At 39.6% G+C, this 23,463-nt stretch overlaps 1 protein-coding gene across 1 annotated transcript in view; it reads right to left on the bottom strand.

The window, feature by feature from the left end:
• MBTPS2 (membrane bound transcription factor peptidase, site 2) overlaps positions 1-23,463 on the bottom strand; it is a 1,092,578-nt gene that overhangs the window by 735,756 nt on the left and 333,359 nt on the right. Inside the window, exon 5 of the mRNA XM_044072286.1 lies at positions 21,330-21,457. Coding sequence (XP_043928221.1) covers positions 21,330-21,457 — 128 coding nt within the window. The remainder of the gene's footprint in view (positions 1-21,329; positions 21,458-23,463) is intronic.

The raw sequence follows: 23,463 nt of genomic DNA, 5'->3' as shown, positions 1-23,463 counted from the left end.
TCTTTATCCACAGGAAAATTATTACTATTGACTAAAAGTCTGTTTTCAGCTGACGTAGAGATCAAAATGGCAGCTGGGTCTGATGTAAGATGAGAAAACAAGAATTTGTTAGCTTGTGGTACATTGGACAGTCCACCTTTTTAGGGACAGAAGGTTGAGAGCCAAGGTTATTACAGGCAGCATTAAACACATCTACTCATCATCCTGGAAACAGTTTCTGAAAAAGAAAATTCCTCCAAGGGAGGTGGGGAGGACCAACTTTCCTCAGAATCAGAGTTATGGGCTTGGGAATATCCAGAAGAAGAAGCCCCATCTCTGCCAATGTCAGAATTCTCTGACAAACTTTCCTCATGAATTTCTTTACTGAGATTGCGCTCCAGTATGATTTCTTAGTTGAAAGATTAACAGCCTGCAATAACATCCTGGCTAAGGTTTGGAAAAAAGAAGTTCTGTCTTACCATAACGTTCCATCTGTATTGTTGATCCTCGTTCAGTCATTACGTATGGGTAAAGGGTTCCAACCTTGGAACTGAGCCGGCCATCTTCCAAGCTCGCATCAGCTACAAACTCTCGAGCTAAAACTCTTACCCAGAATTCCCCTCTCCCTGTTACCTCAGATTGAGTTTGCAAGTCAAAAGAAGGTAGAGGCTGCCTCTGGTCAAATGACCTAATAGAACCGGATGGTGAGATCCACTAGAAGCCACAGGATGGGGAAGGAGGGAGGGTCGTAATGACTGAACGAGGATCAACAATGCAGATGGAACGTTATGGTAAGTCATAACTTCTTTGTCTGATATTGTTAATCCTCGTTCATTCCTTACATATGGGACAGAGTCCCCAGCTACCTTAATTCCTGGGAGGGTCTCATGGAAGGACATTCCTGAGCACCACAGAACCAAAAGATGCTCTTCCCCTGGAGGCCAAATCCAATTTGTAATGATTGATGTAGGTATGAGGGGTAGACCAAGTTGCAGCTGCACAAATGTCATGTAAAGAAGCTCTGGCATTGAAGGCAGCAGAAGTTGCCACCGACCATGTAGAATGAGCCTTTATGGCAGTACGTAATGAAATATTACGTTGTCTATAAATGAAGGTCATGCAGTCTTTCAACCATTTAGCCAATGTGACCTTAGCAACAGCACATCTTAATCTAGGTCCAGAATAGGCCAAAAATAACTGGTCTGATTTAAGAGGCCTTAATCCCATTCAAGTAGAAACAAATTTGCCTGTGAATATCTAAGGTATGTAGGCAATACTCTCCTTTGTTTGAATAGTTAGGGAAGAAAACTGGCAAGTCAATGGTTTGATTAATGGACATTTCAGAGATCACTTTTGGCAGAAAGGAAGGATTAGTTCTCAATGACACTATCTCTATGAAAACTCAAATATGGACTCTTGATGCATAAGGCTTGAAGCTCAGAAATACGTCTGGCAGAAGTAATGGCGACCAAAAACAAGGTTTTCCATGACAAGTATTTGAGGTGGCAAGAAGAAGCTGGTCCGAAAGGTAGCATTGTCAAAGCTTGCAGAACTAATGACAGGTCCCATGGTAGAATAGGTTTTCTAAAATGGAGTTTTAGATTATTCACACCTTTTATGAAAGCCTTGCATAATTTGCGTGACATAAGAGAGGAGTCTTGGCCACCATCATGGTAATTAGATATTGCAGCCAAATGAACTCTAATGGCAGAGGCCGATACACCCGATTGAAAAACAGTGGCTAGAAACTCCAGTACTATCGACACTGGTGCTGAAAAAGGATCTAGTTGCTTTTCTTTCAGCCAAAAAGTAAATCTTTTCCACTTGCTTAGATAAGTAATTCTGGTGGAAGACTCATGAGATGCAATAATAATGTCACGTACTGGGAAAGAAAAAGAAAGATCATTCTGCCTAGCAATCAAGGGAATTGGAGGAGCCAAGCTGTCAGCTTCAGGCTGTCCAAGTTGGGGTGAATCAGATTCTGTGGATGGAAGATCAACCACGAGGTTGGATGAAGAATCCACGGTTGATCTAGCAGGTGAGCCCAGAGGAAGGGGAACCAAATCTGATGAGGCCAATATGGCACTATGAGGATAACTATGCTCTTCAACTGGCGGGCTTTCTTCAGAAACTGGGGAATGAGGGGGAGAGGTGGAAATGCATAAAGCAGACCCAAGGGCCAAAAGTGGACTAGAGCATCCTTGGGTGACTGTCCTGGAGGGGGAATCAGGGCGAAATAGTTGCTGCATTTGTAGTTGGTCGGGGACGCAAAGAGGTTGCAGCAAGGAAGACCCCAGCAGTTGAAAATCTCTGCCGCTATCATGGGATTCAGGGACCACTCGTGAGGTTGTAGAATACACCTGCTGAGTCTGTCGGCTATCACGTTGGAACTCCCGGGAATATGCGTTGCTAGAAGAAAATGATTGGTAGCCCTCGCCCATTGCCATATCCTCATGGCCTCTCGACAAAGTGGGTAAGATTTGGTTCTGCCCTATTTCTTGATGTACCAGACCACTGCCATGTTGTCTGATTGTATCTCAATAGTCCCAGACGGCAGCAGGAGATGGAATGCTTGCAACGCCAGAAGCACTGCCCTCAGTTTATATGCAGATGGGCCACCATTTCGGGCCAAGTACCTTGGACTGTCTGTCCCTGACATAGCCTCCCCACCCCATCAGGGAGGCGTCCGTGGTCACTGTAACCTTGGGTTGTTGGGGGGAGAAGGGGCGAGACCATTGTGACGGGTTGTGAGTCATCCACCAATTTAAATCCTGTTTGCACCTGTGAGTTACCTGAATCTTGGCTGAAAGAGGGTGCTGAAAGGGATACCATTGGGTGAGCAGTAGCCATTGTAGAAGCCTCATGTGAAACCTGGCCAGGGGGACAATGGTGATGGAGGCTGCCATGGAACCCAACAACTATAGAACAGAGTGAGCTGTGGATTTCTCCCTTGAAAGGATTGGGATCACTTGTTGCTTTATCCTTAGAATTCTGTGCTTTGAAATGGATGCTCTGCAATCTTTTGTATTCAAGATGACCCCTATGAATTCTGTGGACTGAGATGGGGTGAGATTGGATTTTTGCCAGTTTATGGTTATGCCTAGCCTTTCTGCAGAAAGGAGAGAGTATGCCAGGGCTTCTTCCAATAGATGTCTGGTGGGGGCAGAGATGAGCCAGTTGTCTAGGTATGGAAACACCTGGAATCCTTGTAGTCGCACGTGAGCTACGATGGCTGCCATGCAATTTGTGAACACTCTGGGGGCTGTAGACAGTCCGAAGGGCAGTACTCTGAACTGGTAGTGACTGGCTCCGGCACGGAAGCAAAAGAATCTTGATGGCCTGTCCACTTTTATGTGGTAGTACGCATCTTGAAGATCTATCGAGCACATCCAGTTGTCTTTTTCCAAAAGCAGAAGGATAGACTGTATTGTGACCATCCGGAATTTTTGTACTCTTACAAACTTGTTCAATACTATGAAATCCCAAATTGATCTCCAGTGCCCGTTTTTTTTTTTGGCACCAAAAATAGTCTTGAGTAGAATCCAGATCCTATCTGGTCTGGAGGGACTATTTGGATGACTCTTTCTTAGCAGCTTTGATGCTGCTTCTTCCCTTTGACTGGGTGGAATGTCGGGTAAGTTTGTTGGGGGAGTGGGGCAAAGATCAAAGGGAATATGATGACCTCTGGTTATTATCCTTTGTACCCAAGAATCGATGGTGATGGTTAGCCAGGCCGAAGGGTACAAAGAGAAACGACCTCCAACCACTTCCAGAGGAAAGCAGTTGGGCTGCTCTTCAGGAGCACTGGTAGGATTGGCCAGAGAAAGAGTCCCTGGAACCCTGGTTACGCGGACCCCCTCTGCCCCGAAAAGGGCGTCTTCCCTGTGAGTTTCCCCTCTGCCTCTAGGGGAAAACTTGGCCTGTGTGTCACGGAAAGGACACTGAGACTTTTTGTGCCATATCTTCCCACTCTTCTGGTTTCTGGAGAAAGCCCATTGAGGGGAAGAATAACGGACACCCATGGCAGAAAGGGTCTTACCGTCCTGTTCACATCTGGCCAGTGTGCTTTTAACCTTGGGTCCACACAATGAAGAGGCTTTGATGGGAGCATTGAGAAAGGAAGCCTTGAAAGGTTCTGCAAAATTACACAAGCGCATCCAGGCGTGTCATCTCAGAACAATGCCTGGACTCGCTGCTCTAGCTGCTCCTTCTGATGCGTGAGATATTAGGCGCATGGAGGAGTTAGATATCGATTCAATGGTGGCTAGCTGAGAGGCCTCTTTGTCACGGACCTCATCAGACATGGCACCAGCCAAAGTTTCAGAGAGCTCAGAAATTAAATCTCTTTGAAGCCTGGTAAAGTGTGCCATATAGTTCAGGGACCTGATTGCACAGGTTGCTGATGCAAAAGTACGCTTCCCTATTCTGTCCAGAGACCGGACTCTTTGTTGGGTGGATGGACAGTCTGGCTTTCTTCTTCCGCCAGGTCCTCCACCACCACCAAAGCATCTACAGGAAGACCTTTGGACCAATGGGGGTCAGAAGCAGGAGGGGACAAAATTTTATCTGGCCTCTGGGGAATGGCCTCAACGGTGTCAGGAACCTTCCATGCATGCTGCACGACGAGCCAGACCAGTTCGTTGGCAGGTGGAGTAACCCAGGAGGTAGGGGGCAGGGCGCAAAAGGCCTGCAGGAACACAGACTCTTCAGAGGTCGGGTTCAAGGGTTGCCAGTCACCTCTCTGTTTAAGAATTTCAAGAATTTCACCAAAGGATACCTCAAAGGGTAAGCGAGGGGACCCTTCCCCATCATCAAAGTCTGTCTTCAGTAAGGGACTCCTCTGTGGAGTCCATGTGCTTCCTCTTGCACAAGCTTTTTTGATGAACGTCCTCAGAGGGAGAAGCTGGGGAAGACAGCGTAAAAAGAGTTTCCTCTGGGAGTATATCCTGAGGCCCTTGCGCCCTGTGTCCATCAGGAGCGACTTGTGTACACAGCGGTCCAGAGGAGGGTGGGGAGAGTGATAGCACAGGATCATCAGTCGACGCCAGAGCCTTCTCCATTAGCTGGAAGGCTGGTCCACCTGAAGAGGGTGAGTGTCCAGGACAGGGGTCACCCCTCTCCTAAGTGGCTCAGCCTGCCGACTCAGAGTCCCTGGATGGCTGTAAAACACCAAATGACCACAGCTGACATCCTGGGTTGGAGCAAAACTCTCCTGCCACAAAGGCAACTGCGGCTCCTTAGTGAGGTCCATAAAGGGAACTGTAGAGGGGGAAGACTGTGTTATATCAAGAGGCTTCAAAGGCAATGAAGGGGGAGTACAAGTAGGGGTCTTTGGCAAAGGGTGATCACCTCCTGAGGAAGGATAGGTCCTGGGGGACAGGATACCTCTGGCCAAAAACACTTGAGCCACAAGACGCAACATGTCGTGTTCAAAGAGGCTTCTAGTGGATTTCACAGACATGGCTGAAGGGGAGTCAGGTCTATCCAAAGATGGAGCAAGCTCGCTGCCCACCTCGCAGGTCTGCACTGAAAACAATGGGGCTATAAAGGACTGAACTACAAGTGTCTGCACCAAGGAAATCATTGGCGCTGAAGTCATGGTTTGCACCGACGATAAGGTCGGTACCGAAGTGGTTGCTGGCGCTAAGGCTGGAACCAAAAATATCTGTGCCGATAACTGAATTGTCAGTGCTGAGTAAGTTGTTGGAGCCGAAAAGGCAATGGGCGTCAAAAAATCCATCAACGTCGTAACAGTCTGCATCGACTGGACAGCCGGTGCCGGTAAAGAAGTCTGAACCAAGGAGCCCCTCGGTACCGATACGCTATTCGGTGCCAAAGTCACAGATGGCGCCGATGGCCTCGCTGCTGAAAGTCTAGGTACTGAAAGCGCTGGAGCCGAAGAAGTCAAATCCGAAGTGGAAAGCTTAGCTTTCTTAGGACTCTGTTCATGGGAGACACCAGCAGGGGATGAAGGAAGAGACTTGGCCTTTATATGTTCATCACTCTTTTTCTTATGGGATCTTGGAGGGGTTGAAGCCTCTGACCCAGAAACAGCCTCTGAAAAATGAGATTTAAGTAGCCCCTTCAATATCAATTTATTTTTTCTCTCAATCAACATCTTGTTAGAGAAATTCTTACAAATCCCACAGGGGGGGGGGTCAACTGTTAAATGAGGCACACCCAAGCAATAGACACACAGGGAATGTGCATCTGAAGTAGGTAATTTATGGCCACAATCTGAACATCTTTTAAATCCTGGACTACCTTTTTTACCTGCCATGTTAGAAAGAAATAAGGAAAAACCAGTAAAACTACCAGCAATGGTACAAGAATTACCCGAAGGTAAGAAGGAAAGGGGATTTACCAACGATGATAAAAAAGAAATTACCTTGCGGTAAAGAGGAGGAAAGGAACTGAAAGGATTCAAGAAAGGATAGTCGCTAAATGTGATAAGGTAAGAGAAAACTATCTAATAACTTTTCTGTGAGAAAAGGTTGTTTTAGAATTTAGTATGACGAAAAAATTGTACTTAGCTCAAGAGAAGTAGCTTGACATGACCGAATGGTGATGTGTCAAACTAAATCTGAGGTAACAGGGAGAGGGGAATTCTGGGTAAGAGTTTTAGCCAACGAGTTTGTAGCTGACGCGAGATTGGAAGATGGCTGTCTCGATACATAAGGAATGAATGAGGATTAACAATATCAAATTAATTTTTACAAACAGACACTATGTTTTCAGATGAGCAATGTCTAACCTTTTGTTTTTCCTTTGCAAGGACCACCCTGGAAGAACAACTAGGGGAAGGCACTTAACCTCTAGCAAGAGGTCATTTTCTCCAGCTACCCACAAGAAGAACTTCCTGGACTATCTCCCAGACCCAAAGAGGATGTCTCTCCCATGCCCAGATAAGACATTAGAACAGCCTCCAAGGATGAGACTGATCCCCAGTCCATAGTGGATGAAGGGGCTACAACAGAGAAACCCTTAGTATTAACTGAGTGGTCTAAGGAACAATGGTTTTAAACTATACAGTCATCCACTAACAGCCAAGGCTCTGTCTGAACCCAAGGCAGCAGAAAGGCCTCCTTACCGTGCCATTTTTTTCTTTTTGGGTACACTGGGAGAACAGCAAGCAGGACCAGAGTAAGTATCCATGCTGCAGCCAAGGATGAAGCTTGATTGCTAGTAGGCAGTAAAGGAACGAGTCATTCAGAAGTTAAGGTGTCAGACATGTTCATAATCAGCACACATTTTTAACCCCTACCTCATAGAGTCTTTCAAAAGTAACGCACAAGCAGTACACAAAAATCCCTGTCAATTCTCAAATCCCCTTTTCTGAAGTGATCTGACACAAAGAAATGAAGGTAACTTGTCACAAAGTGTGCATAACAATTCCACTAAAAGAACATGATTCCAGCCCTGAAAACACCTCCTAATCCTTAAAACTTACCCACTCAGAAAAATTCTCACAAGCTGTACATTTTTACCACAAAATTAGTCCTCAATATATTAAAATCAGGCCTAATCTAAAAATTGTGGTCCCAGACAGAAACGTTTCAATACTGAAAAAATACCAGCTTTCTTAAAGTGGAAATACTGATTTTAGTCAAACAAAATATATGAATTCCTTCTTAAAAGGGCAATAACCTTTGTGTGGAATCGCACCCCTCTGCGGACTTCATTGATACAAAAGATGCGTGAAGCCAACTGCTGCTCCTGTGAAACCTAAGAGCTACTTCTTCTAGAGGAGACAAGAAAGTAATGAAATTGTCTACAATGACTGCTGATTTCCCTCCAATAGTCTAGCTAATCAGCAGTCACTATGTACCTGAGGGAGGGAAACATAGCTTTGTGAAGCTGCCAGTTGTTGTACCCAAGTCAGGATACAACCCATATAAAGACAGGCTACTGCAGCAGTGAGAATGGCAATCAATATTTTCTAAATTAAATCCTACATATTTCATTACCACAATTAATTTGAAGAGAAATGTGGATTCCACCGCTGCCATTATTTTCAATGAGTGAGGTTCAGTCATCACTATGAAGTATGGATTTTGTGTTAGGTTGGAATACAGATTATTGATTAAAACAGAAAAATCATGGGTCCAAGGATGAAGCTTTGAAATATCCTTGATGTGAAGGTGTGGTAGAACCTGCAGTAGAAGATGCATAAGGTATGGTGAAGAAGCAGCTGTGCAAGTATGATTTAAACCAGTTTAGGGTGAGATGTGCAGTTTAAAGATTAGAAAAGAGTGATCTATTATGATGAATGCACATTTTGGTTCTAGAATGATTGCAGTGATGAAGCGTTACTTATCCACACTGGAAAACATAAACCCTATAGCTAGATAATGGACAGTGCTTATGCTAAAAGTATACAGAATCCATGCTACACACTGTTAAGCACATGAAACAGTTCAAAATCCATTTTAAAAATTTCACAGGATTTATTTGGGTTCCCCCTGCATCATATTATAGCAAACCTACCCAGTGCCCCATGTCCACACCAGGTCTGCCAGCTATTCTTCACCCCACCCCCAAACTTTGTCCAATACTAGTTGGGGTTGGTTATGGAGCTTAAGGGCATTCTAGGGGTCTCAGTACTCACGATTCTGCTGGTGTTTTTTCAGTTACACCCTATGCATCATTCTTCCCTCATAATGTGGCTGCATGCGGTTATAGATATTCTACTATATAAATATCAGGATTTATGTCAGCATTAAAAAAGCAAAAATAATTAGAAAGGAACATAATATGGAAATTGTTTCTGTAGAAAATTAAAAAGAATGTAAAAAGGAAACATCATTACATACAAAGTGAAAGAGAATGACTTAAAATAACGCTACAGTTCTTTTACACTCATGTTTGCGTTCATTTAATGGAAAGCTACAGATGATATAAAATAGAAGACAAAGATTTAAAGCTATTTTTGAATGCTGAGATTTTACTTGGAAGTTAACTTTAAAAAATACCTGTAAAGGCTTAAATGAAACATAAATGTGTTGAAGGAAAAAAATGCAATAAGTGTAATAAATTAGAAACAATATAGCAAGCTTTGCTAAAATGCAATAAGTGTAATAAATTAGAAACAATATAGCAAGCTTTACTGGAGTGTGAAAGATTAACATTTTTTTCTGAGAAAATAGTAGGAATATGTGTGAAACTCACGACAAAAAGGATTTAAAGATGCACATCATATGATAGGTTATTGTTATGAAAATTTGTCTTTACAATTACAGAAACTGATTTTAAAATATTTTCATGTATTTGGAATTTGTAGCTAGTAGCTAGCAAGATATGCTTTGGTTTTATGTAATGAAGACATTAAATAAAAAGTTAAGTACTGGTTATGAATTAAAGTATGGGGAGTAAACAACAGAAAGAAGTGTTTTTATTGTATGAAAATAAAAGTAAATGTTGATTTTTTTTGTATGTGTATTATATTTTATGCTCTAAATAAAGACACCCCTCCTTTTTTTGATAAGTGAAGTGGGATCTATTACATCCACTGGAGCTACTCCCAACTTTGGCAGATGAGGCCTCAGTTTAAAGCATCACCTGAAGGATGGCACACTCTGCAGTGCAGCACCATCCTTGTGCAGAGGCTCCAATTACTTGGTGTAAGAAAGGAACACACAGCTTTCTTATCTTCTAGCACCAAAGGTGAGTGTTGAGCTACTGGGACTGCTCTCCAGGTAGCCAACATACTGGCATCCCAGCATCACCACTTCAAGTGTTTGTAAGTTATGGATCAGAACAACTATACTAAGTAAAACACACTTATGTGGCTTTGTTTAGGATGTCTCACAACAAATAACGCAGTGGAAGATAATGGGATACATGACTCTGGGGTACACATAATCAAAGGTGGATGCAATTTAATAATATAACAATCCTAATTTCAAAGACCATTTAACAGTAATGGCATCTTACATAACTCTTGATAGACCTTTCCCTAGAAGACTCTTACTCTACAAGCCCCCCAGTTTGGTTCACTAAGCATATGTCTTGTTTATCGGGATGAATACAATTGCCAATTTGCCATGAATCTGGGAAGTTGCTGCATAGCTTGCGCTACTGTTCACAGGTGAGTCTTTTCCTAGGACACCTTGACTATAGGAGTCTCTGTTTGGTTCAGTAAGCACATGCCCTGTTTCTTGGGGGACGAGACACTTGCTGTCATTTCTCAAGAATCTCAAAAGCTGCTGCATTGCTACTACTACCACTCATTGGTAAGTTCTCCCACTGGAAAGTACGGTTGTGAAAGTAAACTTACCATGAACAGTAGATGTTCAAATGAACATTTTTGCAGTAGCCTTAGCTAAATGGGTGACATCCTGCATAGAATATAAAAACTGTCGAGCTTCAAAAGCTTCAGAGCACCTCTCACATACCCAAACCATTAGTCAACTCAAGTTCAGCAGACTAAAATCCAGGTTTGGGTACCAAACCCTTCACAGCTTTCATGCCAACTTAGAGAGGGAGGGTAAGCCCGGAGAGGACATTGTCAGGAGAAGAAAAAAATCATGCCCAAACCCTGGCATAAAAACACACACAAAAACAAGGAGGGGTGTGGAGGAAGGGAGCTCCTACTGCAGCACTGATCATTCGAACAATAACTGTTACTGTAAGTTTGCTTACAGAACTGTACTGTTCATCATTATGTTCACTGCTGCAGCATCCTTCACTACATGAGTAGATTACCCTAGCTTACTACATTTGGGAGATGGAGGGAGAAGGGAAGGGTCCAGAAGCTCCTGGGAATGGTCCAAGCAAACTGACATACCACCAGCACTAAAGGCAATAAAAAGCAGCAAAACGACCAGCCAGTATCCAAAATACTTTATTCTTCTCTCTCTCTGACGTCTTGGCACAAGGCCTTCAAGGAGTAAAACATTTCTATAAAAAATCTGCCTTATATATATATACACACTTATTAATCATTTAACACTTAACTAAACACTTCATTAAACATTTCAATAAAATTGTCAGATAAAAAAATCTCCAGTTACATTCTAAATGTAACCCTTTCGGGACTAAAGTATCATACTTTAAAATATATACAGATTCCTTAAATAGTAACTTATTTTTAATATCCACATTTTCATACTGTACATCATTTATTTTTTTCTAGAAAAGTACCTTTTAAACCTGCAGATACCCCCTCCCCCATGTACTCTATTAACATGTTCTGCTATTACTCTCTCCCACATAAAATTTATTACAAGGACATTTTAGGGCATAAATAATGCCCTCTGCGTCACACCCATATTGGTCTTTAACATTAGAATTCAAACCATTTATTTTGGTATAGCTCTTAACTATATATTTACATGCTTTGCATTTTCTACAAGGTCTGGTTCCATAGTCTGAAGTGACTCTTGTAGAATTAATGGGGGGGGGGGGGTAACAAATTTTCCCCTAACTACAAATCCCTGATACTTCTTCCCTTCCTATACGATATTTTAGGCATACAATTCACCTACTGAGAAAACTCTTTTAGGAATGTTGCATAGTCCCAATAAAATTTTACCATATCCACTAGTTTCAGACTAAAGCAACTATATGTTGTAACAAAATAAATATCCTCTTTTTGTTATGATTACATATAGGTTAATTATATCTACACCATCTTCCTTCCTTTCTGTCCATATTTACATATTCCCTTACAAACCTAACCCAACATTTTTCCAATAACTCACGACTATATCCTCTGTATCTAAACATATTGACAGTTCTCTTCATTTCTACTGTAAAATCTATATCATTACACAATGTATACAAATGTATGAATTCTCCATATTGTACAGCTTGGAGGGTATGTGATAAATGGCAGCTCTGCGCTTGTAAATACTGAATTTCACCTTCAAATGTTATATGTATTGATGTTCTATTACTTTTCCCATCAGTAATATCCACCACCACATCTAAAAAAGAAACTTTTTTGCCCATCTTAAATCCATCAAATTCTAAATGAAATCTATTGTGTTGTAGCTCCAATATAAATTCCTTTATCTCATCCACACCTCCTTCACATAAAAAAAATCAAGTCATCAATGAACCTTCAGTATTTTACTACACGCCGTTGAAAACATTTTGACTTGTATACATACTCCACCTCAAAAAGGCCCATACTTAGGTTTCCATAAGAGGGGGCAAAAGCTGCCCCCATGGCTGTTCTCTGTTTTTTATGGTACACTACCCCATCAAATTAAAAAAAAAAAAATTTTCGTTAGACAAAAATGGACCAGTTCTATAATATATTCGGTCACTGGAGTATTGCCTAAAAAAAAAAACCTCAGGGCCTCAATCCCAAAATTATGATGAATATTAGATGTAAGGTGACCCAATACAAGTTTCAGCTCCAGTGAATCTCACTGATTTTATTCCAAAAATCAAAATCATCCTTAATATATGAAGGCAAAAGTTGTAACTAAGGTAACAAGTAAAAATGTAGAAATTGTCCCATTTTATATAAAAAAAATATCCCTTACCTAAAACTATAGGATGGCCCGGGGGGGGGGGGGGGGGTTATCAAGTCCTTGTGTATTTTTGTCAAACAATACAAATGTGCCATTTTGCATCTTTTCACATTAAATTTTTCTTTGCATCCTCATATTAGAAATAACCTAACCTTAAACCTTTAGTTATTAAATTATATTCCTGTATAGCTGTTAAATATATAGTACATTTGACTCTATCATATACATTATTATCACTTAGATTTTCATTACACATATTAAAATAATGTGTATGGTGCATAACCACCAATTTATTGCCCTTGTCTGCAGGTTTACATATTAAATCTCTCCTTGTACTTAATGACACTATTTCCATTAATTTTAGACAAATTATAACATATCATTTTTCTGTCTATTAAAGTCTGAAAATCCTCTTTCAATAGCAAAATTCAACATGGTAAAAAAGTGTTGCACCCCTTCATGACTGAAAGGTGGTACAAAAACACTTTTATACCCAATGTGACTTGTATCTAAAGAGCAATATGCATTAAATTCTCCATCAGACTGACATGAATAAAAACTTTCACCAGTAGACACATATATATTACTATCATGACTCGCATTACAGTCGTTATTGTATGAACTGCCATTGAAAAAACTCTTCTAATGTAGATTCCTCACCAATCTGTAAATGTCACATTTTATTTCATGCAGTTGTGGTAAAACCATAAGTATGAATTTCAAACCACAGTTAAGAACTACATATTTACAGTCACTAAAACTATGTCTGGATAAACTGACAATATAAGAGTCACAATCATCTAGAGGCAGTGAGCTAGCATTTACCTCTTTTGTAGTGCTGTTGTAGCTGATATTCCTTCTGCTGCTGGGCTGCAGATTCCAGCTGGCGTTTCCTCCCCTGAGTTGCCTCTCATTGATTGTTTGGGCCATTGCGAAAAGTGCAATGAAACTGCTCCTCCTGTTGAGCCCTCAGAAGTGGGGCTGAATCATTCCTTCCATCATTCTCATCTTCCGTAGATTAATACGTGTCCTCCAATGTCAGAAATGAGGAATTAAGCCGATACTGGCCATTCCCTCCTTCTTCGTCAAACCTCACATGATTGTGAGGCCACTTCCAGTTGGTTCTCGCCACAAAAGCCCTACCATTGTCATAGTCAGGGATATCTCTAAAAAGTATAACTTTTTTCCTTTCAACAATATCCCCTTTAAGGGACTTCAATTTTACATTAATGTCCATTAAGAATTTGTCCAAATACTCTATATTCGGACCTGATGATAAAGGTGGAGCACATCAATTTAATTTGTTCTTTCAATTCCTGTTGTTTTACCCTATCTCTTTCCAAACATATAGTAACCCACTCAATGGTACATCTGTGGGCTGCCATTACCCACTGTTTGTGAAACTGTTTATGTGCCTCATTATTGAGGTCAAAAGGCATAGACGGATGTTTATATGCCCTCAGTACCCTCGGGGTGATATCAAGTTCAATATATTTATACAAACTTTGAAGGTTCAAAAACATGGCAGTTTCTTTCCACCTTAATTTCTCTAGTTGGTCAAACAATACCTTCTTTTCCGATGTAAGGGAATAGGTGAACCTACGATCCACAGTAGCAAATTGATTACTGCAGCTTTTATTCTGGTCCTCTTCCCATTTGTCCCACGGTCTGGTAACTTGCTCTCTATCCATAGAGACATTTGCACCACTATGATAATTAGACCGCTCACCAGGCTGTATGAGGAAACTATCCAGACACTGTTATGTATTGTCCATCATAGATTCTCAAAATATACAAGGCAGATTTGTATTCAGATCACTGGCCATGAATGCAAGACAAGAACAGCAATATACTGATATACCACCAGCAACAAAGGCAATAAAAAGCAGCAAAACAACCAACCAGTATCCAGACACTTTATTCTTCTCTCTTTGACGTCTCAGCACAAAGCCTTCAAGGAGTAAAACATTTCTAAAAAAACACCTGCCTTATATATATACACGCTTATTAACCATTTAACACTTAATTAAACACTTCATTAAACATTTCAATAAAATCATCAGATAAAAATCTCCAATTGCATTCTAAATTTAACCCTTTCAGGACTAAGTATGATACTTTAAAATATACACAGATTCCTTAAATATTAACTTATTTTTAATATCCACATTTTCATACTTTACATCATTTATTTTTTCTAGTACAGTACCTTTTAAACCTGCAGATACCCCCCACCTATGTACTCCATTAAAATGTTCTGCTATGGAACTCTCCTTTTTATTCCTAACAATGTCTCTAATGAGTTGCATTAGCCTCAATGATCCAAGCAAAGCCTGATCTAGATCTTCAGAAGGAATCAGTCTGGTATTGCTCTGTAAAAGTATGTAGAGAGGACCAAGTTGCTGCCTCTAGAATACTTCTAGAATCCAACCCTTTCCAAAAAATCATAGCATCTGGCAGAGTGAGCCTTGACCCTGCCTGGAATAGTTTTGCTGTGTTAGAAATAACAAAAGATAATAGCCTGAAACAACCACTTGGAAATAATCTTCTCTAACACAGGCTGCCCCTTTTTTACCTTCACAAGTCAGAAGTTGTATAAGACTCTGTCAGGATAGTACTACAGTTGTATGGTGGCATCCAAAGTATGAAGTATACCTTCTCCCTCATGTTTTTTTTGGGGGGGTTCTGGAAAGAAAATGGGGAGATGGACAGATTGACATAAAGTAAACTTGGATACCAGTTTGAAAACTAATCCTTTTATTCCTAAAGAAAAATAAGATCCCACGGAGTATACACTGGCTTCCTGGGAGGCTTCTTATGAAAACCCCTTTAAAAAACATTTTCACATGAGACTGCACTGAAAGAGGGGGATTAATGGCAGACATGCCAAAATGGATGACAAATAAACCTTGGTAGAAGAGCAAGACAGGTCACTGGACAGCAACTGGCACAAATACTGTAAAACCAGAGAAAAACTAGTCACAAATGGGTGCTAGTTCTTTTGTCGGCAACAACTTGAAAACCTTTTCCTTTATTACTATATAATTTCTTGTATCTATTAATACCTGCTGCATGTCATCAGAATACATGTCGGTAAAAGTATTAAGACCCTATCATCCAGGCAGTCAGCTGAAGTTGTTTGGGGTCAGAATATATGAAACACCCATGTTCTTGCGTGAGTATATCCAGTCTGTGAGGAAGACAGGGGTAATGGCCTTGGCCACAAGGATGTCACCACAATGATCGCATACATTTAAGTTTAGAGTTTTGGAAATTATTAGTGCTGGAGATAGAGGGGGTGATTTAGTGAACAAAACTGAGTTAGAGAATTAACTATTTCAGGGTTGATGCTTCCCTGGTATGAATGTAGTTAGCAGTATAAAACCTGTGTTAAAAGAAAAATCTTGTTACATATGATATACTGCTCTTTTAAAAAAAAAGCTTTTAGAGAATTAATTATGTAATTAGGCTAGCTAATTTGTAATAATTACACTGTACATTTTAGTATATAAGCTGTGAGAAAGTACTGTATTGTAAACGTTGAGAAAGAGCTGTGTGCTTGAAAGCTTTGTACTTGTATATGCTTTTTTTTCAGCATCCATTTTATTAAAACTGTTTTACAGTGTGACTTTTGGATTTGGGGTTGTTTTTTCATATTTTGGTGTTTCCTTGGATCCTTCAGCTGCCTTCCTAAGATGTTTTTGGAGTTGGAGAATTTATAATACCCAGCATCTCTTTTATGTTTATGTGCTTTGGTATGTCGTTTTTTTGTCCCAAAGACCATGCACTGTTAAATCCAGTGACACTGCTCCCCAGACAAAGTCTGTGGTACCTGTAGTAACTGACTGCTTTTGAGCAAGAGGGGAGAATGGAAGACCTAGATTCTGAGCAAACTGATGTCTCTGCCATCTGAATTCACTTTTTAGAAATCCCAGAACTGGAATTTGAAAAGACAATGGGTGTTTATGCTGGGACCAAAGATATTTCAGATACCACTGTATCTTTCTCATGTGGAGCCTGGAAAAAGGTATCATGAGAATCATAGATGCCATGAGACCCAGAATTCTGAGGTATTCCTTTGCTGAGAAAGAAGTCTGAGTGAAAAAAAAAAACATGGAAAATATCAAAATATAAACATTTGTTCCTGTGGAAGAAAAGCTCTTTGTACCTAGGTGTCTAGCAGGCACCCAAGAAACACAATCTTGTGATACAGAGTAAGAAAAAACTTTTCCATGTTCTCTTGGAATCTCAGACTGGGCACGAAACCTCTGATTCAAGGCAGAGAGGCAGACACAAATTCCAGACACAATCAAAAAGACTCAACAAAGATAAGCAAGTCATCTAAAAATGGAAAAAATGTGGATACCCTGCAGCCTGCAGTGAGCTACCACAGGAGAAAAACCCTTTCTGAATACTCTTGGTGCAATGGACAGCCCAATAGGTAAGGCAGAGAACTGATTAACATCTTGAGTGTCTGTATGACTTTAACAAAGCAGGATGACTAGGAATGTGATCATATGCATGTTTTAAATTGAGGTTTACCAGAAAACTTGAAAGAGAAAGGAGGAGTAACAGGTTATGAAGTAAAAGCATTCTGAACTTGGGCACTACCACTGACTGGTACAGAAAACAGATCCAGAACTGGTTTCAAAGAACTTTTTTTCTTCGGCAATAAAACATTGAATAAAATCCTTCCCTTAACTGGGGAGGAGAAACAGTGTCTATTACTGCCTCAGAAATCATATGATCTCAAACAGAAGGAAAGAGAAGACTCTGGTCTGGCAGATTAGGAAGAATAGGTTGGAAAATAGGAGTTCCTCACACTGCCATCGGCATCCAAGATGGATCACATTCAGGACACATTTGTCTGAAACAATCTCCATTTCTGTCTTTGGCAAATTCAGACTTTCTGAAAGAATTAAGGGACTACCAGGTATGGAGGGAAGAGGGAGTTGAGGTCTCTCATATAGTCATTCTGACTTATTTGACTGTCCTTCGCTCTGGGGGGTTCCTGCTATGTTTTGGGACCTCCCTGGTATTGCTCTTTAAACATCTGCTTACCAGCATTCTGCTGAAACTGTTTGTTTTGTTTTTTACCAAAGTTAAACTAAGCAGCAGAGAATCCCTTGGAGAATTTGGAAAAGGAATGTTGAAAATCTGAGAAATTCCCAGAATCAGACTTCCTCTATCACACTTTACCTCTGCAGCAACAACAGGCCAAAAACTAAATCTCGACTCAAGGCAGAATTCAAACTTTCATTTTTGGCATCATCTTGGAGGTTCTAAGAATGTAGACAGGCAAATCTTACAACGGTACCAGTGGCAGCGGCCCTGGAAGTAGTATCTACAGAGTCATAAACACATTTTAAACAATGAGTAGCAACTTGAGAAATTGAAGAAACTAAGCTACACTATGTAGATTTTTCCTTGCAAGTGAAAACCAATGCCAAAACATTCCTCATACTTTCAAATTAGGCAGGATACATTTCAATTAATGAGCCTGACAGTTTAGAATTCTAAAAATGAAAATTGCATAAGCATGCATCTTTTTTCTTAAACTTATCAAAAGCTTTTCCATCCTTATCAAAAGGAGGTTTAGAATTAACAAAATGTTTAGCAGCAGCTGGATTTACTAACACTATAGCTGCTAGGTCTGCTTTCTTAGAGGCAGTACGCTATCAGAATCATCTTCTGAGGGTGACAGAACTGGAGGGAGAGGTGAAGGTTTTGGAAATTCTAGTTCTAACAAATCAATATTTTCTTAGGGACTGACAGACCTCAGTATACTCCCACTGAAGACATCAATTCATCCTAGAAATAGTCTCAGAGAAACAGAATCCCTCACACTGTCCTCAGAATCTAAATCAGAAACCAGAGGAGAAAACAATACATCTGTCTCTTCTCAATCCCCTACAGATTCTGTGTCTTGAACCTCTTCAAGGAAAGGGGAATCATTTTTTTTTACCAGAAACTACCTTAGAAGGGTCAAGAGCCAGTACAAGACTCTGAGCCAAGCCCAATAAATTACACCTGGCTAGAGTAAATAACAGACAGAAGTGGGGAAGTTAGCTTTCTATCTTTGACAAGAAACAGTGGACAAACAAACCCAACAGCAGCTTCCTCAGGGATGGGTACAACATTCTGGCTAAGAAGGTGCATATTCCCTGTCTTCCTCCCATGACCAACAACAGTGGCTCTCCCTTGACCACTGAAGGGACCCCAACAGCCACAGAGGATGTGGTTAATGCCTGCTACATGGATTACACCAGAGGGATCTGCAGAAAAAGATGAGTGGTCTGAGCAACCAGCTTTTTCCACAGCAGACTCATTTACCTGTGGCTGAGTTAAATTAACAGCCTGCTGTGATGGCAGGTAACTGGTCAAACAATCTTTCTTAATTTCTGGCTGGAAGAAGGTCCAACTAAGTGACCAGTACCTTGTTCTATGGTCAAGCCAAAAATGGTGCTTGATTATTGGGGAAGCTTAGCAGCAACAGTTCTTACAACAGGTAAGCAGCAAAAAAGTAATCCCCCCCAAAAAAAAAATCAGAGTAAAAAGGACTTAAAACACTTTTCCCAAGCTCAAAAAGTAAAATAAGTGCAATTTCTCCACAGAAAAAATTGTTTTAAATGATTTTTAACAACTTTTTACCACAAAAGTAAAAAGGGCACTCCCATTTGAAAGTACATAAAACTCAAGACGGTCAATAAAAATATTGTTTCCTAACTTAAAAGTACTTGTTTTTTTAAGAAGTTAGCTTTCACAATAAAAAGTAATGTGATTTTTTTTCCCTGAAGGGAACTTATCTGTTCAACAGTGGAACAGCATTAGCAGAATGTTGATTCTTCAAACGCCCACAAAGGATAGCTCTTCTCTGTGGCAGGAAAGCTCTAAAGATCTAAGCGGACAAACCTGACTTTTGTTTTGGCTCAGGGAAGGTGCCCTGAAGCTTTGCATGCTGGCCAGCTGTTAATATCTTAAGCAAGACATAACCTATATAGTTAATGTTACTGCAGCAGTGATGATAATGATGAAGAACATCACCTCTTCAACTCACTAAGCGTGTCTTGTGTTTTGAAGGATAAAAATCAGTGATTGTCAACTCTAGAGATTCCTGGAAAACAACTAAGGTTGCCACTAATTTTATTCTGTCAACTATTCCATGATTCATTTACTCAAAGAAACTGCCTTTCTTATGTAAGTTACGGATATTATGATATAGCACAGTTAACAATTCCATGTGTGACATACAACGTCCATGAAAACCTAAGACATTAGTATACTGGCCGGACAATGGGCTGCCCTTGGCAGGGGATCCCTACAGTAAGGAATACTAAAGGGATCCTCTTCATAGGGAATACTACAACAGTGATATGGAAGAACATCATCTCTCAGGAGGAAGGGTTGGATGTGCATGCCTGGGGTGCAAACTCCATGCAATAAAGCCCCACTGAGAATGGAGATTGCATGACGGAACCCACATGCAAGACAGCATTACCTTCTGAGTAGTTACTTTACTTGCAGAAGTATTCTAACAAGTCTTCACCAAGGCCCACTGCATTTTAAATCCTTATGAGTAGCATCTGCAGAAATGCACAGTGGGAAACTTAAGGTCATATAGCAAACCCTGATCACTTAGGATATTGGCATCACACTCAGATCTCAGCTCTTGCCTCAGCAGGAACATATCAAATTAATCACAAGGTTCTTTCGTCAGGGAGCAACTGAGCAACTGGATGGATGCAGGGAAAATTGACAGTCAAGGGGAATGAGGAAAAAAAAATGCTTGAAGAGCTGGCCATACAGACTAATCTTACTTCAAAGTGAACTAAGCCCACATACTGATATTTGTTCGGGTTAAACTACAGTTGCTTTAAACTTCATTAGATGAGCAGATATTGTTGTTACCCCCAGTTCCACTCAGCTTTATGGTACAGAACTCAATCCCAGACTCTAGGTGCAGTCTTGAGGGAAGTCGGCATGATCAGCCTGTGCAGGGATTTCATCTCAATTCCAAAACAGGTACATGCATAAGCTAAATCTCTTCAGAATTCTAATGAGGATCTTTACTTTTTGCTTCAAGGTGACAAACATGTTTAATAAATTGCAACAAACACAATAATTATTTCATATTAACTGCCTCATTACTAAAAATATGTTTGGTTTAGCAGCTAATGTTGCCATTAAAATGCCATGAAGCTGAAACTAGCAGGATCTGTCAAGCAAACATGCCCCATGTTTACACTTCACTGGCCCCAAGTACAGCTGCTGTGACAGTCTAAACTAACATGCTTTCAATAATAGTTGCATCTGATTTTAGAAAGAAAAGAGAGGATTCATCGTCAAAAGGTCAAATGAAGATAACTATGTCCCAGAGTTGTACCATCTGATAATTACCAAACTCATTTCAAACAGTAATTCATTTGAAAATAGTATTACAATTTACGCTAATCTGCATACTATAAAATAATTCAAAAACTGGGCAAAAATAGTAAATTAATATCTTTTTTTAAAAATGGTAATTTACTATACAGATCAGAGACGTATTTGAAAATAATCTTTAACTGAAATTGTTTAAAGCCACATCGAGAAACTGGCACACTCCATATTTTACAAAAGATAGCTTACATTCACTAAAGAAGATAAAATTAATATATTTAAAATACAGTTTCCCTTTAGTCATTTCAGATCTACTAAAATGATTTTATAATTCAGATAAGAATATCCTAAACAGCATAGCAATGTGGTCATTAAAATGAAAATGAGTAGTACATTATCAAATGCCAAAACAACCTGCACTTCATTTTTAAATATCATTAAAATCAGAGGACAGTGACATTTTAAATGCACAGAACATGATTTTCTTACCAGCACAGAATATTCTTAACTGCTGAACAGGAGACACTAGTTGCAAGTGGGTCGTGAACAGATCAACAAAAGCTCCCGGATAGACAATGAATATAAAAATACCAAAGCCATTAAATCGGACTTGTTCTCTGCAACATAAATAAGACAAAGCATGTAACATGATAAAGTGATAATGTAAACGACCATGACAGAATGAGCATGTGATGCAACACTAAGACTCACATCAACAGTGATTAGAAAATAAAAGTAAAGGCACACCCCTGGATAGAGGAAAATATTTTTTTGAATAAAACAAAAAGGGAATACTCTTCTTAATTAAAATCTCAACTTGTATTAGTAGTAACATCTGCTCAGTTTACACCATAACAGGAATGTACCAAATCTTATAAAAGGATACAGAAGATTTTGCACTGCTGAGACTATAAAAAAGTAAAACATTCTTGGTTTGAGGAAATTATCCAAACTGCAGTGCTATGTAAATTCACAGCAGTGTTCTCCCTTATGCATTAGTATTTTTGATTTCAGAAATATTACTGCTGCAATGCAGAGCAGCACATTACATTTTTAATCCTTATCTGTGAGCATGTTCTCTTCAGTGCTGCTTGCAACATTCAGACATGGCACCAGACAAACCTGTACATTTACTAAATGTTTTTTTGAGGTTTTATATCAACAACACACTGTAATTCAAATATGTGAATAAGCTTAGTGATAGAACAGTAAATAAAGTGCAGCTAACATCACATATGTACATGGAAAATGCTAGAAAAGTAGCTAGCCCATATGTAGCCCAGGGCAAGGACCTCATTTACCCCCACCCCCATCCACTGCCGCCTAAACAGCAAAACATTTTTTTACCATTATTTTATTTTTTTTTTTTTTGGAATAAGGTGGGAAAATGCCTTGCTTTGGCAATTTAGAGAAGCTACACTGGTGGCTTTCCCTTAACATATTAAAAATAAAGCATGACTACGTAACAACATACTTGTGCTGCATGAAGACTTAAAAACTACTTTAATTAGATCCTCACTTTGTCCATTAGACAATCTATATTGGTTCCATCTATAAACAGTACAGATTTTTCTATTTCAGCTTCAAATCATAATAATGATGAAAAGTTTATTAAGTAATCACTAGGTATGTCATTACATGTTACATTTCAGAACAGGAAAATAAACAATACTGTAACACTTTTAAAACAAGTTTCCCCATTAACTAGTGCGTCATTTCAGCTGTCATAACAATAAATTTCACTCCTGGGTCACTTTTTGATTAGTAAATGATTTTAAGGCAGTCTGGCAGCTAATTTAATCACTAAGCAAATGAGGCAATTAAGATAGCTACAGCACAAGTTTACAAAAACATCAACATTTTCTGTTGAATTCTACATTGCATTAATAATCTGCATACAATATTCAGCAATTCCTCCATAAAATAAACATTTAACAAGGCACTATGTAGCAATTTAATATAACCCAACAATAACCAAGGGGCTCTGAACACATTTGTAAGTCAAAAACTTATTCTTGCGAATAAAATTGCTTTATTAGTTCTGTTACCCATTGAAGCAGTTAGGAAACTTAAAGTTTAAATACATCAGCACATGAACAGCTGCAAAACTTACTCAACTAAAAGGAGGATGTGGACAAATAAAAAGACAGTACATTCATGACAAAGACTAATGATCTTTGTGTGTAAAAACATGAATTACATAAAGCTGTATTTTAAACAAGACTGCACAAGAGCTCATCAAATGGCAGCAGTTTCTCATTCATGAGGGTGCAAAAACTAAAAAACTGAAAAGCAACCAAAATTCCCCCTACCCCCATGTGATGGTGTTTACATCAATGTATGGAAAGATTTAATTAAGCACCTCATTCTAAGCTAAGGCAAGGAACTAGCAAACCACCAGATGCAGCCACATAGCAAATAGAGACATTTATTTTTTTTTTCTTTAGTGGGTTTTAATTATCCGCTTTTCCTCCATCTGCTACAGAAGGTTACAGAGCCAAAACTGAGTAGGCATATTTGCAGTTGTGTTTTTTTTTATAATAAAATTCAATGTACATATACATTTATGCATGTGTGTGTGTATATCTATAAATAAATATAAATATATATGTATATGTATACA

Source organism: Protopterus annectens, chromosome 5.part0 (genome assembly GCF_019279795.1).
Source record: "Protopterus annectens isolate FY-2018-M chromosome 5.part0, PAN1.0, whole genome shotgun sequence".
Lineage (NCBI taxonomy): Eukaryota > Metazoa > Chordata > Ceratodontiformes > Protopteridae > Protopterus > Protopterus annectens.
Note: the sequence above shows the minus strand (reverse complement) of the source record. Positions and strands in the feature narration are given on the sequence as shown.